The following is a 15,320-nucleotide window of genomic DNA, read 5'->3' on the forward strand; positions in this document are numbered from 1 at the left end:
CAGCCCCGCGGCGCGCGGCGATGACGTAGACACGACCCATTGGTCGACCCTACAGGGCCCGGCGGATTGGTCATCCGTCCCAGCGGCCCCGCCCCAGCCCTGCCGCGCAGCTCCATTGGCTGGTAGACCGACGTCGCTGGTGTGGCGGGAAGATTCGCAGGACGCGGGACTGGATCCCTATGGAGCGGCTGCGGGACGTGCGGACGCAACTACAGGAGTGGGAGCGCGGGTTCAGGCGGCAGCACCGGCGGCGGCCCGGCCAGGTACGAGCTGTAGTGGGAGGGGAGAGCTATAGAGGGCGCAGCCTCCGTCTGACACGTTCCCTTCACAGGAAGACGTGGAGGCGGCGCCCGAGGACGTCCGCGGTGAGCAATGCGATACCGGGGACCGCGGAGCGCGGGACGGCCTGCCGGGGGAAGGGGGAGCGAGGTGATGCGGACCCCGCCCTGACCCCGACTCCCGTCCTCCCACCCACCCAGCTCTCTACCGCGAGTACCGCGCCCTAAAGCAGTCGGTGGTCCTTGCCGGCGGCGGGCTCCGCAGCTCGGAGCCGTCGCTCCCAGCGGAGGAGGTACCTGAGCCCGTGACCCCAACCTGCCGGTCAGCTTCCTGTATGGCCGGGTGTTGGGAGCCAAGAGCAATCTCAGCCAAGCCTCCGGAGCATAGAACTTGGGAGGAGAATAGAGCCACGCCTTCCCCCTGGGGGTGGGTGTTGCAGACACCTCAGCCCTCCTGCCAGCCTTTTTCTGGTCTGGACCCCTGCTTCTTCCTCCTGAAGGTTCTCGAGGCCAGCTGCTGGGGACCTCACCTGAATCGGGCAGCAACCCAGAGTCCACAACCTACTCCACAGATGAGCCCGGGGGGATCTGTGCAGGACTATGGAAAGAGGCTCAAGGCCAATCTCAAGGTCATACTACAGGTGAAAAGTGGAAGTGGGCTGCAGTACATTAGAGCTGGGCCCAAAGGTGCCCTAGACCCAGAGGCAGGCCTTTGTGTCCACCTTTCCACACTATATGCAGGCACAGGCAGGGCCCCTGTGTTGGTCAGGGCTTGACTTCCAAGTGGTACTCAAAGATAGCCTTTGCCCTCAGTCTTGTTCACAGTCAGGTTTGTGCATCTTACCTTGTGCTGTCATTTAGAGTGGGGTCTCTTTTATCCTCCCTGTCCCAGGCTGAGCCAACACTGGGCAGCAGACTCCAGCCTCCACGAAGACCCTTGTCCAAGATGCCCACCACAGGTCCACCCAGCCCAAGGACTGCCCCCACTTCTCCAGAAGAAGTCAGTGGTGGCACACTTCCCCAGCCATCCGAGCCCAAGCGAAGTTCAGGCCGGCTCCAGCAGCTTCGGGCATCTCTGAGTCTGCGGCTGGGCTCCCTAGACCCTGGCTGGCTTCAGCGGTGCCACAGTGGACCCTTAGATTTTCTGAAGCCCCCCAGTGCCTGCAGTCCTGGCCTGGGTAGAAAGGAGTCACAACACCTGACGTCGGAAGAGTTTCTTGTCTTTGGTCCCAATACTTGCTCTGAGGAATTCTCACAAGGTCCAGAGACTCCAGCCCCACAGGCAGCCCAAAATGGTATGGGGAGCCCTCAGCCCAGCAACCCTCAAGGCAAGAAGCCAAAGTGGAGTGAGAATGGAGGGAGTCCTGTGCAGCCCCAGCAGGACATCAGCCAAAGAGGACCCTTGTCTGAGGGGACAGGGGCTGTAGCACTTGAAGAAGACCTTCCAGGGCAACCTGTACAGGCCCAGCCATCTCAGCCCTGTAGCAGTTCTTCAAGTCCATCTAGGACAAAGAAGCCTAAGGGGATGGCCCATACGTTGTCCCGTAGACCAGCTGTCCAGGACAGAAGTAACTATGTCCGGCTCAACATGAAGCGCAAACGTTATGTGTGGGGTGGGGCCCTTCGAGGTAGGCTCCTCCGCAGGCAGGTGAGATGGGCATAGCAGGACAAGGGTGGGCCTTCCCCATACCTCTCCCATCTCCCTTTTATGTGATTCTCTCTTGTGCGCCCTCCTCAGGCATGGAAACAGAAGTGGCAGAAGAAAGGGGAGTGTTTCGGGGGGGGTGGGGCCAGACCCCCAGCCAAGGATTCTTGTTTCCAGTCTGGGCCGTTTGGCCGCTGGGTTCCCCAGTGCTCCAAGCCAGGTGAGGGCCTCCACCCCGATAAATGGGAGGGGCCAGTGCTAAGCAGGGAGTACGGAGCCCCTTTGGTAGGCACTTCTACTCGAATAACGCCCTGTCATCTCCTCACCCTTGGCCCAGGCCCCACTCTGAGCCTTCAGAAGGAGATTGGCAAGAACAGGGACAACATGCAGTCCTTTCCTACTTTGGAAGAAGCAGCCTGGAGAGCAGACACTGCTTGCTGCCACCTCCCCAGTAAGTCAGGGGAAGAGGGTGGTTATACCCAGTGGCCCCTGTGCCAGGCTGTTTCAGTGCAGCCTGGAGCCCCCAAAATACCTTCTCTCGTCTGCCCAGTTGGTGAGAACACAGGACTTACTGGGCCCGAGCTACAGGTGTGTCCCCCATCCCAGCACCCCCCAGTGCTACCCCTCTACCCACCAGGGCCCTCAGGACAGGTAGCAGGTGAGCAGAAACTTACTGTACCAGAGCCTTTACCTCTGGGTGGGGAGACTTTGGAGGCCTTACTGACAAACACCTGTGTCCACAGAGACACCAGCTGAGGTGTTCCAGGCCCTGGAGCAACTAGGGTACCGAGCCTTCCGCCCAGGGCAGGAGCATGCAGTCATGCGGATCCTGTCGGGTGAGTGTGGCCACTGGGGACTGGCTCTAGCCTTTGGACACAGCCTTGCAACTGCCTCTTGTCTGGCCTAGGCATCTCCACACTGCTGGAGCTACCTACAGGTGCTGGTAAGTCCCTGTGCTACCAGCTTCCTGCCCTGCTGTGCGCCCGCCGCAGCTCCTGCCTCACACTGGTGGTCTCCCCGCTCCTGTCGCTCATGGATGACCAGGTGTGTGGATCAAGTGTTGGGAACCAAAGCCTCTGGTGCCCTGGGGTTGCTTTCTGTTCCCTGAACACCAGGAGCTACAAGGTGTTCTGCTCACCTGTGCTCAAGGGTAACAGGGCCTAACCCCCAACACCCACCATCAGGCCCCTTAGCTTCAGGGCCCTAGGCCCAGGGCTCTCTTACAGACCCTCCCAAAGGTTGGAAGTAAAAGTGGTCCAAAAGAGGGGTGCATTTTGGGGTGGTGGCCCACAGCCTCAGCTGAGGATTCTTGTTTTTTGTGTGGGGTAATTCGGCTGGTCATCACAGTGCCCCCAGCCAAGTGAGACCGCTGCCCTAGGGAATGGGCAGGGCCAATGCCTTTATCCCAGAACCCAGGATCTGGTGCTTCTCCCAGGGAGCCTGTTGAGTACCTGCAGAATTCAGGGGACAGCCAGGATTGGACTAGCCTGTGACAGCACTGCCTCTATCTGCAGATGTCCAGCCTGCCCCCATGTCTCAAGGCAGCCTGCCTCCACTCGGGCATGACCAAGAAGCAGCGGGAGTCTGTTCTGCAGAAGGTCAGGGTATCCCATGGGCGGGGGTCTGTGGGTAGTCATCTGGGTAGTGCCCCTAACCCTGATGCCTTCAGGTGCAGGCAGCCCAGGTCAATGTGCTGATGCTGTCCCCAGAGGCACTGGTTGGGGCTGGGACTGGCGGCCCTGCCAGCTTCCTCCAGGCCTCCCAGCTGCCCCCCGTGGCCTTTGCTTGCATTGATGAGGCCCACTGCCTCTCTCAGTGGTCACACAATTTCCGGCCTTGCTACCTGCGCATCTGCAAAGTGAGTCAAGGGGGGTCATGGTGGGTGGTGGATGGATAAGGGCCCCATGGGCTGGGTGGCCTCACCATCACCCTTCCCTTCTGATGCAGGTACTTCGGGAGCGCATGGGTGTACGCTGTTTCCTGGGTCTCACAGCCACAGCCACACGCAGCACTGCTCGTGATGTAGCCCAGCACCTGGGTGTAGCCAAGGAGCTTGGCCGGGGTGGGCCAGCCCCCATCCCTGCCAACTTGCACCTGTCTGTGTCTGTAGACAGGAACCCACACCAGGTAGGTGTGCACATAGCAGGGTCCTGGGCAGAGAGCCCACATCCTGCCTGGCCAGTGACCACTGCTCCCTGCCAGGCTCTGGTGACGCTGCTGCAGGGTGACCGCTTTCGTGCCCTGGATTCAATCATCATTTACTGCAACCGACGGGAGGACACAGAGCGAGTTGCTGCACTTCTCCGAACCTGCCTGTGTGCAGGGCAGGACCCAGGCTCTAGAGGTAGGGCACCACAGGGTAGGCCCCAGGGCCACCCCGTGTGCCAGCCCTGATGCCACCAGCCATCTCTCCATCTTCCCCAAGGTCATGCCCCAGAGACTGTAGCTGCAGCTTATCATGCTGGCATGTGCACCCGGGAGCGGCAGCGAGTGCAGCGGGCCTTCATGCAAGGCCATCTGCGGGTGGTGGTGGCCACCGTGGCCTTTGGCATGGGACTAGACAGGACAGATGTGCGGGCCGTGCTGCACCTGGGGATGCCCCCAAGCTTTGAGAGCTATGTGCAGGCTGTGGGCCGTGCTGGACGTGATGGGCAGCCTGCCCATTGCCACCTCTTCCTGCAGCCTCAGGTTGGCACCCTGCCATCCCTCACACCAGGCCAGCCCCTGGTGCCCTGGCCACACACAGACTCATAGCTCTGCTTCTACAGGGCAAGGACCTGCAGGAGCTGCGTAGACATGTGCACGCCAACGGTGCCGATTTCTTGGCCCTGAAAAAGCTGGTACAGCGCCTGTTTCCACCCTGCTCCTGTACGCCACAGCCTCCAGAGCAGGAAGGAGGCAGGAATGGGATGAGGCCCACAGCTGGGGCCCCCCTGCAGGAGGCCAAGCAGCACAGTGGCCACTCAGCTGCCCCAGTGCGGGGACAGGTCTGCCCTGGCCATGCCCGAGCACTCCCAATACAGCAAATAGTGCAGGCCCTGGACATGCCAGAAGAGGGTAAGGGCCGGGAAGATGGGGGAGGGGGGCTGTCCCCACACCACCTGAGCCCACTCCCCCCTACAGCCATTGAGACCCTGCTGTGCTACCTGGAGCTGCATCCCCGGCACTGGCTGGAGCTGCTGCCAACCACCTATTCCCGCTGTCACCTGCGCTGCCCTGGGGGCCCCACCCAGCTCCAGGCCCTGGCCCACAAGTGAGTACACAGCACCCCGGGTCAGGGATATGGACAGAGGGCCAGGGATGCTAGTCACATGCCCCTTTCCTCTGGAGCACAGGTGTCCTCTTGCAGCTGCATGCTGGGCCAGGTGGCCACCTGAGGACATGGGGCCAGGCAGCAGCTCCATGGAATTTGATGTGGTAGAGCTGGTGAACTCGATGGGCTGGGAGCTGGCATCTGTGCAGCAGGCTCTCCGTCAGCTGCAGTGGGACCCAGAGCCCAGGACAGGTGTGCTTGCCCCTACTCCCCCACCCGACTGCCGGCCACCCATCCACCCTCCCACCCATCCACCCTACACCTGATACACTCTGGCAGGTGTGCTGCAGGGAACAGGGGTGATTGTGGAGTTCAGGGAGCTGGCGTTCCACCTGCGCAGCCCTGGTGATCTGACTGCTGAGGAGAGGGACGAGGTATGCGACTTTCTGTTCAACCGTGTGCAGGCCCAAGAGCGCAAGGCCCTGGCACATCTGCGCCGAATGTCTGAGGCCTTTCACAGGTAGGAAGTGGGTGGGCAGGTGCTGGGACCATCCACTCTGTCCCCATGGGCAGTCTTGATAGGCTCCTCTCACCCCTGCACCCCAGTGTGGCCTTCCCCAGCTGTGGGCCCTGCCTCGAGCAGCCTGACATGGATCGCAGTGCCCAGCTGAAGGCCCTACTCAGCTGCTACTTCGAGGAAGAGGAAAAGGAAGAGGGAGGGATAGAGGAGCAGGGCCCAGAGCCTGGGCAGGTCCAGGTGAGCGTAGCCCCTCTGGGGTGATCTCCAAAGCCAAGGATGGTGCCACACCCACATCCCTGATTTGGACAGTTCACACCCCCTACCTAGCCTGTCCACAGGCTTCCTCAGCGGCCAGGCTTGGCTATGTTGGATGTGGTTCTCTGGAAGCTCAGGGAAGTCTGATGTGCTTGTCCACCCACAGCTTCAGGACTGGGAGGACCAGGTCCGCCATGACATCCGCCAGCTCCTGTCCCTGAGGCCAGAAGAGAGGTTTTCCAGCAGGGCCGTGGCTCGTATCTTTCATGGCATTGGTGAGGGCTCCAGGGGCTGCCTGATGCAGACAGGGCTAGGGACAGGAACCAGCCCACCTCAGGTCTGTGTCTTTCTGCTCCCCCACAGGAAGCCCTCGATACCCAGCCCAGGTATATGGGCAGGACCAGCGCTTCTGGAGAAAGTACCTACATCTGAGTTTCCAGGCCCTGATGCGCCTGGCCACAGAGGAGCTCCTACTGGTTGGCCGATGACTGACTGCCCTGCTCACAAGGCTGCTGCCCCCATGTAGGACAGGTAGACACATGGCCACTCCTCAAGGCAGCAGTGCAGCTGTCAATGATCAACACAGTATTGAAATCTGCCAGCAACTGAATTGTGACAAAGGGGTTCCAAAATGCAGAATAAAAGGGGTCTGAGTTGTTTTCATGGGCCCTCCTTTCCAGCAAGGCAGCCCTTAGTCTGAGGACAACTGTGCCTCACATTCTGCAGACACATTCAGGCTAAAGGCACACTTGGCTTTATTGACAGTCCTCCCGCCCAGTTCAGGCCAGGGTGCTGGGTGCCAGGCCAAGGTCCAAAAGGGGCAGTGCTGAGAGCACAAGAAAGACGGTGAAGCAGGGATGTGGGCCCAGACCATCAGCCAGCATTCCAGCCAGGGCACCCATCAGCAACTTGCCCAGCAGCTCCAGAGTGGCCAGGAGGCTATAGTGCGTTGCCTGGGGATGGGGTGTATGGTCAGAGCCTCAGGCCTTCCCAGCTCCTGGGTGTCCCTGCCACATCCCCTCACCTGAAGGGCCCTGGGTGCCAGCTGGCTGCAATGCATCATCACAGTGAAGGTGGCAGTGGTGACCAGGCCCCCCAGGAAGTGCTGCAGACACAGGCTCAGCAAGGCTGCTCCTGAGAGAAGAGAGGTCAGCAGGGCCCCAAACTCCCGGACCCTCCACCCCCAAAGCCAGCCCCTCACCTCTTAGGAGTGTGCCAGGGCCCACACTGGCCCCTGGAGTGTCCAGGTAGAAGAGCAGAGCAGTCTGGCAGGCCAAGCCCCCAAGGCGGAGCTGCAACACTGACCTCAACAGAAGGAGTGGCTCCCTGGGGTTGGGGTGGGAGTGGGGAGGTTATAGGTCAGAGGATCTAGGACAGGGCCAAGGGTGAGGAGGGGGCAGGGCAGGCTGAGAAGGGCTTACCAATGCCTGGCCAGTAGGGCTCCACCCAAGGAGGATCCAGTGATAGAGCAGGCCACAGCACCCAAGCCGTTCCAGAGTCCCAGCTCTGGGGCAGAAGCACCATGGTCCAGTAGGAGGAGCGGAAATAGGCTGCCAGCGCCCTGCTCACCTGCAGAAGCAGCAGCAATCCCCACGCCTGCCCCTACTTCTCTTCTCCCCACCTGGGCCCCTGCCCTGCCCCCATTATCCTGGGCCACAGGTGCTGGGAGAGAAATGCACTGGGCATTTGGTGGAGCCCAGGGTCAGCAGACAACAACACCAGAGCAACTCAAGGGGCTAGGACTTGGGCTGGAGCTGAGGGAGGACAAGAGGCAAGGCCAGGTTGCAGAACCCGGGGTGCTGCGATCCAGGCTGGGTTCTGGAGCCAGCCCAAGAAAGAGGGCGGCCCCTTAAGTGGGTCCCAGAGGCCTCGGGGACCCACCTGGAGCTGTCCCTGAGGCCCCGGTCCTGTTGTTGCCTGGCTTGAGACTTAACTCACCCAGCTTGTAGGTGAGCACAAAGCCTGCTGTCCACAGGGTCTCGGGAGCAGCCAGCAAATCCTGCAGGTGTGGGGTGTGCTCTGCGGGCTGAGGCCATGGTAGCTGGTGCAGCGCTGGTGCAGTCCAGGCCAGTGCAGCGGCCAGCCAGTAGGTGGCAGCCAGGAGCACAAAGACCAGTGGCCAAGAGAGAGTGGGCAAGAGAACAAGCAGTCCGCCCCCAGCCAGCGCTGCCCCCAGCTTGTAAGCGACCACCTGCACGGTGTTGCCGGGTCCCAGCTCGGCTGGATCCAGGAGCTGGACGGCCAGTGTGTCCAGGGCTACGTCCTGCACAGCCGCACCAAGGTTCAGCAACAGCAGCAGCCCCATCACGGTGGCGGGCAGCGCGTCCTGGCTACCTTGGTTGGGAGGCAGTGCGGCCAGCAGCCCACATACTAGGCCTAGAGCCGCTGTGCTGAGCGTCAGCCAGGTCCGCGGGGAGCCCCGTCTGTCCACCAGTGGGGCCCACGCCAGCTTGAACAGCCACGGTGCATACAGACCTTTGGCTAGACCCACGCGCGTCAGGGAGAGGCCGCGGGCCCGCAGCAGGATAGGCAGCAGGCTGGACTGCAGCCCATAGGGCAGGCCCTGCACCAAGTAGAGACTGGCCAGCGGCAGCAGCTTTCCGTGCATGGTCAGTGTCAGAAGGGCCCGGGCGGGCTCAGGCCGGGAGCGAGGCCCCGGTGGGGTCTGACACGGCATTGTCCCATCCGCACCGGGTCAGGGGCAGGGTAAGCTGGGGCCCGGATGCGCGCGTTGAGGTCCTGGGGTTGTCGATGCCCCAAAAGAACCAAAGCTGGGACAAAGCAGCCAGTAAGAACCGGGACCTCCACCCCGCAGGACTGCCGGCTCCCGCAGCCCGCGGCTCCCAGCGTGCTTTGCGCGGGGCGGGGCCTGGGGAGGCGAGTAGGCCCCTCTGGGCTGGGCCTCATGGCGCCTCCTCCACGGTACCCCCAGCTCCGTACCGCTGTCCCGGGGAAACCTTGTGGGCCCCCACCCCCACCCCGAGCCGGAGCGGAGTGTGGACGCAAACCGTGGGCGAGAAGCCGCAGAAGCCCCGCGGCAGCCCGTGCCCCGCTCTGGAAGGCCGCGTGAGCCACTGAGATCCTGAGCGGCCCAGAGCGTCGGCTCTCTGGCTCCCAGGCGCCCCTGGTGGCCAGCCTGAGCAGGGCCGCCCGTTAGCCCCAGCTCCTGATGCGCAGGCATCCGTGGTGGCCTCCACGGCCAGGGGCTGGCCTCCAGTATAGGAATCATCGTCTCCGCTCAGTGGTCACTAGCCCTGCCCCGCCCCCTGTTATCCGCTCTGCTCTATAAGTACCTCCCAGTATCCAGCCCCCTTGGAGAAGTGACCTGTCGACTGTGTTTCTGTCACTGGTCCTCCGCTGTGCTTGTGGCTTTAGCCCTCTCCCCAAGGTACTAGCCACCGAGGGCCGCGGAAGGCGGGGGTCTTACGTGAAAGGTCAGGGCCAGGGCTCAACCAGGACACAGCCAACCACACTGCCCCTACCCTCCGCTCCTGCCCCGCAATGAGGGGAGCCTGACCAATCAGGCCCAACCCTTCCTGACTCTGACCCTGAAAGGGAGACCCAAGTGCAGTCTCTGCTGCCCAGAGCTGTGCCCTCCGGGGATAAGGAAGCCAGGATGAGGCTGAGGAACCATCTCCAGCCTGGGCGTGGTGGCCTGAAATCCCAGCAACTCTGGAAGCCAGCAGCAGGAGGATCGCGAGTTTGAGACCAGCTTCAGCAAGACCCTATCTCAAAATGTCTAAAAAGGACTGGGGATGGACCCTGGGTTCCGTCTCCAGTACCCTCCCGCCCCCCCCCAAAAAAAAAAAAAAATGTCTCAAAGTCTGTGTATCTCTGCATGTAAGAAGGACAGCCAGCTTATGTCTGTGGCTTCTGAATCACTAGTGTCCCGTCACTTCCAGAGTCTTGGAGCCCAAATTTTCTCATCTATAAAATGGGACTACCATGCCTACCTCAGAGGAACACTGTTGCGGATCAAATATGATCCACAGCTGTGTTTGCAGGGTGCACCCAACGGGCCCTCCGTCCTGCGTCTCAGAGGCAAGGACGCGGGACTTCCTCAAGGTACTCTGCCCTCAGCATCCCTTTTCCGCCTCCAGGCCTCCCAGTCAAGAGGGCTGCATTCGCACCAAGATCTCCCCCTCCTCCTGCAGAACCCAGGTGGGCACTGCCACCTTGAGCCCTGTCACTCCCCAGTAGGAGAGAGCCCAGCCAGCCCCCTCCTGCTGGCAGAGGAAGAGCAGGGTGCAGTACACACCTTTTTTCTTCTTCAGAAAAGGCTACTTTCTCTGACGGGGGTTCTCTGGTGCCACTGCCCCTGTGATTCACTATCAAGTCTCATCTCCTCCCTGACGGATCTGGGGCTGCCCCAGGAGGCACAGGTGGCCTGTCCTTACTGGTACCATTACCTGATTTTTATGTGACTTGTCAGACCAAGGGAATGGACAGCCAGCCCATGAGGTGCTGTCTCTAGGACTAGCAGGTGGATACTAGACAGGAGGGTCCTTCTCTGGGAGCCCACCTTGACCACTGCTCCTGAAGATGGGCCCTGGTGTCCCTTAAGTGGGGTCCCCAAGCCTGCAATGAAGGTAGTCGGGGCAGCCGAAGGTGGAGTCATCACCCATGGAAGTGGGGCTCACCCCTCCAGAGTCATAACCACACTCAGCTTTATTAGGAACTGGCAGAGAGAGATGCCCAGCCCCCAAGGGGCAGCAGCAAGTTCTGAGGGGTCCAGAGACCACCAGGTCCCTGGGCAGAGTCAGTCCAGGCAGCCCAGCCTGGTCCCTGTGGTGGCCTCAGGAGTACTCCCGGGTGAACTTGGCATAAAAACGGCTCAGCTTCTCCAGCAGCAGTCGAAGCTTCTCCATGGGGGGCAGAATGGTCATCCTGGAAAGGGCAAGCTATAAGCCAAAGGGGGCACAGCAGGCACTGGCAGGCTGTGCGGGCCTGGTCTCACCGGAAGTGATAGGTGCCCTCCAGTTGCCCAAAGCCACTCCCAGGCACCACGCAGATCCCGGTCTCCTCCAGGAGGCGCTGGCAGAAGAACATGTCTGGGGCCAGGCCGAGCTCCTGCGGTGTGGAGGGCGGTCAGAGCTCTATGCCCAGGCCTCCGCCCCACCCTGCCCTGCCCCACCAGACCTGAGCAAGCCGGACCGCCCGGGGGGGCAGCTGCACTCGAGGGAAGGAGTACATGGCACCCTGCACTGGGTTGCATCTGATGCCAGGAGTTTCATTGAAGACCTGCTCCGTGAGCTTGGCCTTGGCCGCCAGCTCAGCTAGCACCATTTGCCTCTCCTGCAGCCACGGAGGGGACAATCAGGGCAGGGCAGGGACACAGTAGCCCTCAATCCTTTTCCCAACTGGCTCGCCAGATGCCCTTGGCCTCATTTCCCTCACCTCCTGGAACTGCGCAAAGGAGGGGTCAGAGGGTGCTGGCGGGCTGACCACCATGTCCAGCAGGGCCTGGCCCGGCACAGGCGGGCACAGCCGCACACTCATCAGCTTCAGCATCTGCCGCTGCACTTCGGGGTCCATGTTCACCACCTCCACGTAGCCACCGCGGAACCCGCACCTGCCAGGTAGGGCAGGCGTCAAGGTCGAGGCCCAGCCGGGCAGAGGGGGCAGGAAAGTGGCTGGAGTCCAAGAACCCCCCCACCGGCCCACACGCACTCGCCCATGTAGCCCTTGGAGGCTGAGTGGAAGGAGGCAAGCTCCTGCTGCGTGGCGTACGGTGGGCCCATCTCGGTGAGCACCTTCTTGAAGGAGTAGAAGCGCGAGCCCTCTGCGTACACGTTGTCCTGGTACACCTGCAGGGGCGCTGTCGTCACGCGGCCGCCCGGGACCCGCAGCCACCCTCCCTTGCGCATCCCTGTAAGCACCTCATCAGCCATCAGAAAGAGTCCCTCTTCGAATGCGAAGCGGATCACAGCCTCGATGCACTCCCGGGTCTGCACCTGCCCTGGGGACAGCAGCGCGGCCGGGGTCAACTGCGGGCACCCACCACCCCACCCCTGCTCATCTGGACAGTGGCGGTTGACTGACCCATGGTGGTGGGCCTAGGAGCACGTAGCAGCTGGAGGGGTCAGGGTAGGTGGGGCAGGGAGGTGGCGCACCGGTGGGGTTGCCGGGGTTGATCACGCAGAGCGCGCGTGGGCAGCAGTGGTCACGTGCTTGAGACAGCCTGCGCCGCAGCTCAGCCACATCGAGTGCCCACGTGCGCTCCTCATCCAGGTAGTAGTCCACCTGCACCGCGTCCAGTTCCGCCAGAGTGGCCGAGTAGAGCGGGTACTGCGGGACAGGGATGAGCACGCCTGTACGCCGGCGGCCCTCACCAGCCACCAGCAGCTTCAGGACCGTCTGTGGGCAGGGGGAGGAGCGCAGTGTTGGCAGGGCCAAGGGGCTGCACCCAGCCCCTGCCCTGTGCAACCCCAGATGAAGAGCCACTGTGTCCTGCCCTGGCCCAGCCTACCACGATGGCATCACTGGCACCCGTGGACAGGAAGATGTTGTTGGGGTCGGCCGGGATGCCTCCATCTCGCCTCTCGATGTACCGTGCAACATCCTCACGGATCAGCTGGATGCCAGAGCTGATGCTATAGGCCCCTGGACTCCGGCAAGCAGAGCAGAGCAGACCCATGAAAGTGGCTAGTCCTCCCGCAACCCTCCCAAGAGATCCACCCTTCTCTGCTTCTTCCTGGGGCTTGGTCCCCGCCTGGCACCAGCACTCACCCAGGCTGTGGCCCCCGCAAGCCTGCAAGATGCGCTGAGCCCTTCGTTTGGCATCCTCAGGGAAGTCAGGGCTGTCCAAGAGATCTGGGTGGACACAGAGGGCCAAGACCTGGGCGGGCGGAATGACGAGGTCAGGGCACCCTGATGGCTGCAGCCAGGGCACACCAGCAGTACAGGAGCCTCACCTGGCGGAAGAAAGTGACGGGCCTCTGCCCCATGGCCTGTGCATCTCCAATGTTGGCACGGATGACCTCGGTGAAGGGCTTCTCCACACCCTGGGAGGGAAAGGGAGAAGGCAGCCAGACTGGGCACCACTACCCCCACAGCCCTTGTCCCAGGAGCAGCCGGAGGGTAGCAGGGCCTCAGGACCGTACCTGGCGCAGCTCCTGCTCCAGCTCCAAGGCCCGCAGCACTATGGGGCCACGCACGGCGTACTCCACCTTGCGCACACACGGGTTCATGGAGTCCAGTGTCAGCACCTTGTCCCTCAGCCCATTCCTTGCAGCCCGGCTCTGGTCACCTACTCTCAAGGCCATGACTCTGCTCAGATCAGGCAGGAAGGTGGCTCAGGAGGTGGCAGGCCCAGAGGTGGTGGTGGGGGCAGCAGGGTCCAGGCTTGGGAGCTCAGGATGGGAGAGGGAGCCTGAATCAGGGAGCTCAGCGTGAGAAGACACCCGCTTCACTGCAGCCTACTGGCTCCAAAGACAGGGACAGAGAGGGCTCCACCCCACAGTCTGGGCACAGTTCTGCCCCAGGGAGGCAGAGGGCGTGGGTGAGGCAGCAGGCGGGGCTTGGGGTGAGTCCCAGTGCCCGCCCAGTGTCCCCACGACAGGAGAGCAGGAGACCCACGTGGGGGGTAGGGAGAGACGGCCTTGGTGTTGGGGGAGGGAAGGGCTCCATGCCTGGGCCTAGTGGACCTGAGAGGTTGGCAGAGTTGGGTAGGGGTGACCCCTCAGGTGAGACTGGAGCCAGTAGCCACTGGATTTACCTCAGCAGGGCACGGCTGAGGCCTAGCCCTCTTGGCACCCCCATCTTTTCTTAGGCCAGCAGACAGACCTGTCTCCTAGGTGACAGCCAGGCCTTAGGAATGCTGGGGGGGCTGGGGGGGGCGAGTGAGGAGTAGAGACTCTGAGTTCCACCAGGGCAACGGCCGTGGCCCAGAGACTCCAACAACACTGCAGCTGGACCTGGTCCCTGATCAGCATTGCAAGGGGCTGGAGGGAGGAGGAGGGCTGGAGACAGGGCAGGCGAACCCCTTGCCCCAGGTGGCCCTCACACCCTTTCAACACACAGGAGCCTGGGGTTGCCCTTGGGGCCACACCCCAGGCATGGGGGGGGGGGTAGCCTGTCACCTTCCCTCCTTCCTGATTGGTGGAGAGAGCAGGAAGTAAACTGCGATAGGTCCCCAGAACCCCACCTCCACAGGCTCACAGGCCATTCCCAGGGTTTGCCTCTGCAGGCTGCCAGGCCAGCCAGATCCAAGGGTGAACTGACAGTCGGGCAGCCAGCCCTCTGAGCTGGGCAGTAGCAGCTGCTGAGACGGAAGGGGAGCCTTGGCTCCTCTGTTTCTGCAGATTGGGAGAGAAGCCACCAGGAGTTCTAAGTGGGGAATGCACGCGCGCGCACACATGCACACAGACACACACACATACCTCTCTCAACTTGCACCTCTCAGTTCTGCTGCCACAATGGCCTCCCAATTCACAGGCCTGTCCTTTGGCCCTCACATCAGAGGACAGGTTAATATGAGCCCGGCCCCAGTCAGAGCCAGCCACTGCCTGACTTCTGGCATCAGGGCCCAAGTGGCAGCTGTGGTGGTAGGTGGACCTTAGGCAGAGGTACCGCCCCACTCACTAAATTTAACCAGCAGCTAGCCCCTGGCCCTCCCCCAGACCTGCTAAGGGCAGCAACCCTCCAACCACAGATGCTAGAAGGGCAGGCGGGCCCTGGACACTGAGCAGACCAGGTCAGTACCCAGCAAGGAGAGGAGGGTAGCCTAAACTCATACCACCCAGGGCGGGTGGCCCTGCAGGGCTGCCTACGGTGGACAGAGAGATGATCTGGCAGTGCCCTCAGCCCTCCAGCTTGAGGCCCCTAAGGGGCCCCTTCATCCTTACACATTGTATCCAGCCAGCTCAGAGCCTGAGTGGCCAAGTGCTTGTCACCTATACCAGCCCAGGCAGAAGTTGGCAGCCAGGGCCCAGGATCAGGGCAACATGCCACGAATTGGGGAACCACTGCCCCTGGGAAGTGCCTGATGCCGGCCGTGCCAGATTTGCTCTACTGGCTCTGGCCCAGGAATCCTGGAAAAAATACGCCCTCCCTTGGCAGGTCAGGACTCCTGCCCCTTGGTATGGTCCCCCTCAGCTCTGGCCCGAAAAGAGGTTCCTTCTAAAGTACCCTACTGCCCTCCGGAAAACAAAGAGTTAACAGTGCTTCCAGGAAGTCGAAGATAGCAGGGAGGGTGTGGGGAAAGGCCAGGCTTCTTGCCCAGTGGCCCTTGGGCCTCCCTCCCACACAGGGGCCAGGCCTCTACTTGCGAGCCCCAGCACGCACCTACAGGCCTGAGTGCTTGCTCGTGGGCATGGGCGGCACCTGTCCAGCAGCACCACCTGCCCCTCCCCAGCGGAGACACTGGAA

At 62.0% G+C, this 15,320-nt stretch overlaps 3 protein-coding genes across 5 annotated transcripts; 1 reads left to right on the top strand and 2 right to left on the bottom strand.

Moving 5' to 3' along the window:
* The first annotated feature begins 111 nt into the window (after positions 1 to 111).
* On the top strand, positions 112 to 6,610 carry Recql4 (RecQ like helicase 4). 2 transcript variants are annotated; one of them, XM_027951637.3, is made up of 22 exons: positions 112 to 263; positions 332 to 365; positions 480 to 571; positions 779 to 919; positions 1,171 to 1,926; positions 2,017 to 2,143; positions 2,261 to 2,374; positions 2,474 to 2,581; positions 2,667 to 2,759; positions 2,831 to 2,967; positions 3,438 to 3,521; positions 3,593 to 3,781; positions 3,871 to 4,050; positions 4,126 to 4,267; positions 4,349 to 4,611; positions 4,692 to 4,980; positions 5,047 to 5,176; positions 5,259 to 5,428; positions 5,516 to 5,696; positions 5,783 to 5,933; positions 6,118 to 6,226; positions 6,315 to 6,610. In XM_027951637.3, exons 1-22 carry the CDS (start codon positions 180 to 182, stop codon positions 6,437 to 6,439), a joined length of 3,699 nt encoding a protein of 1,232 aa, XP_027807438.2. In that variant the 5' UTR covers positions 112 to 179; the 3' UTR covers positions 6,440 to 6,610. The 2 variants fall into 2 exon arrangements, with proteins under 2 accessions (XP_027807438.2, XP_071458111.1); XM_071602010.1 differs by lacking the exons at positions 112 to 263; positions 332 to 365; positions 480 to 571; positions 779 to 919 and having other exon boundaries at positions 1,796 to 1,906; positions 4,692 to 5,176.
* Positions 6,611 to 6,689: 79 nt separating this feature from the next.
* On the bottom strand, positions 6,690 to 9,002 carry Mfsd3 (major facilitator superfamily domain containing 3). The gene is made up of 5 exons (XM_027952021.3): positions 7,890 to 9,002; positions 7,373 to 7,520; positions 7,153 to 7,277; positions 6,976 to 7,085; positions 6,690 to 6,904 (listed from the first exon to the last, which is right to left on the bottom strand). The coding sequence occupies exons 1-5, from the start codon at positions 8,626 to 8,628 to the stop codon at positions 6,731 to 6,733; spliced, it is 1,296 nt and encodes a 431-aa protein (XP_027807822.2). The 5' UTR covers positions 8,629 to 9,002; the 3' UTR covers positions 6,690 to 6,730.
* A 1,599-nt stretch (positions 9,003 to 10,601) lies between these two features.
* Positions 10,602 to 15,237, bottom strand: Gpt (glutamic--pyruvic transaminase). Of its 2 annotated transcripts, none has more exons than XM_071602044.1 (12): positions 14,333 to 15,237; positions 13,055 to 13,220; positions 12,866 to 12,955; positions 12,681 to 12,789; positions 12,421 to 12,554; positions 12,065 to 12,308; positions 11,831 to 11,910; positions 11,622 to 11,758; positions 11,349 to 11,523; positions 11,091 to 11,246; positions 10,909 to 11,021; positions 10,602 to 10,838 (listed from the first exon to the last, which is right to left on the bottom strand). In XM_071602044.1, the coding sequence occupies exons 2-12, from the start codon at positions 13,214 to 13,216 to the stop codon at positions 10,748 to 10,750; spliced, it is 1,491 nt and encodes a 496-aa protein (XP_071458145.1). In that variant the 5' UTR covers positions 13,217 to 13,220; positions 14,333 to 15,237; the 3' UTR covers positions 10,602 to 10,747. The 2 variants fall into 2 exon arrangements, with proteins under 2 accessions (XP_071458145.1, XP_071458144.1); XM_071602043.1 differs by having other exon boundaries at positions 13,669 to 15,237.
* Between the last annotated feature and the right edge of the window lie 83 nt (positions 15,238 to 15,320).

The sequence above is a fragment of the Marmota flaviventris genome, chromosome 15 (genome assembly GCF_047511675.1).
Source record: "Marmota flaviventris isolate mMarFla1 chromosome 15, mMarFla1.hap1, whole genome shotgun sequence".
Lineage (NCBI taxonomy): Eukaryota > Metazoa > Chordata > Mammalia > Rodentia > Sciuridae > Marmota > Marmota flaviventris.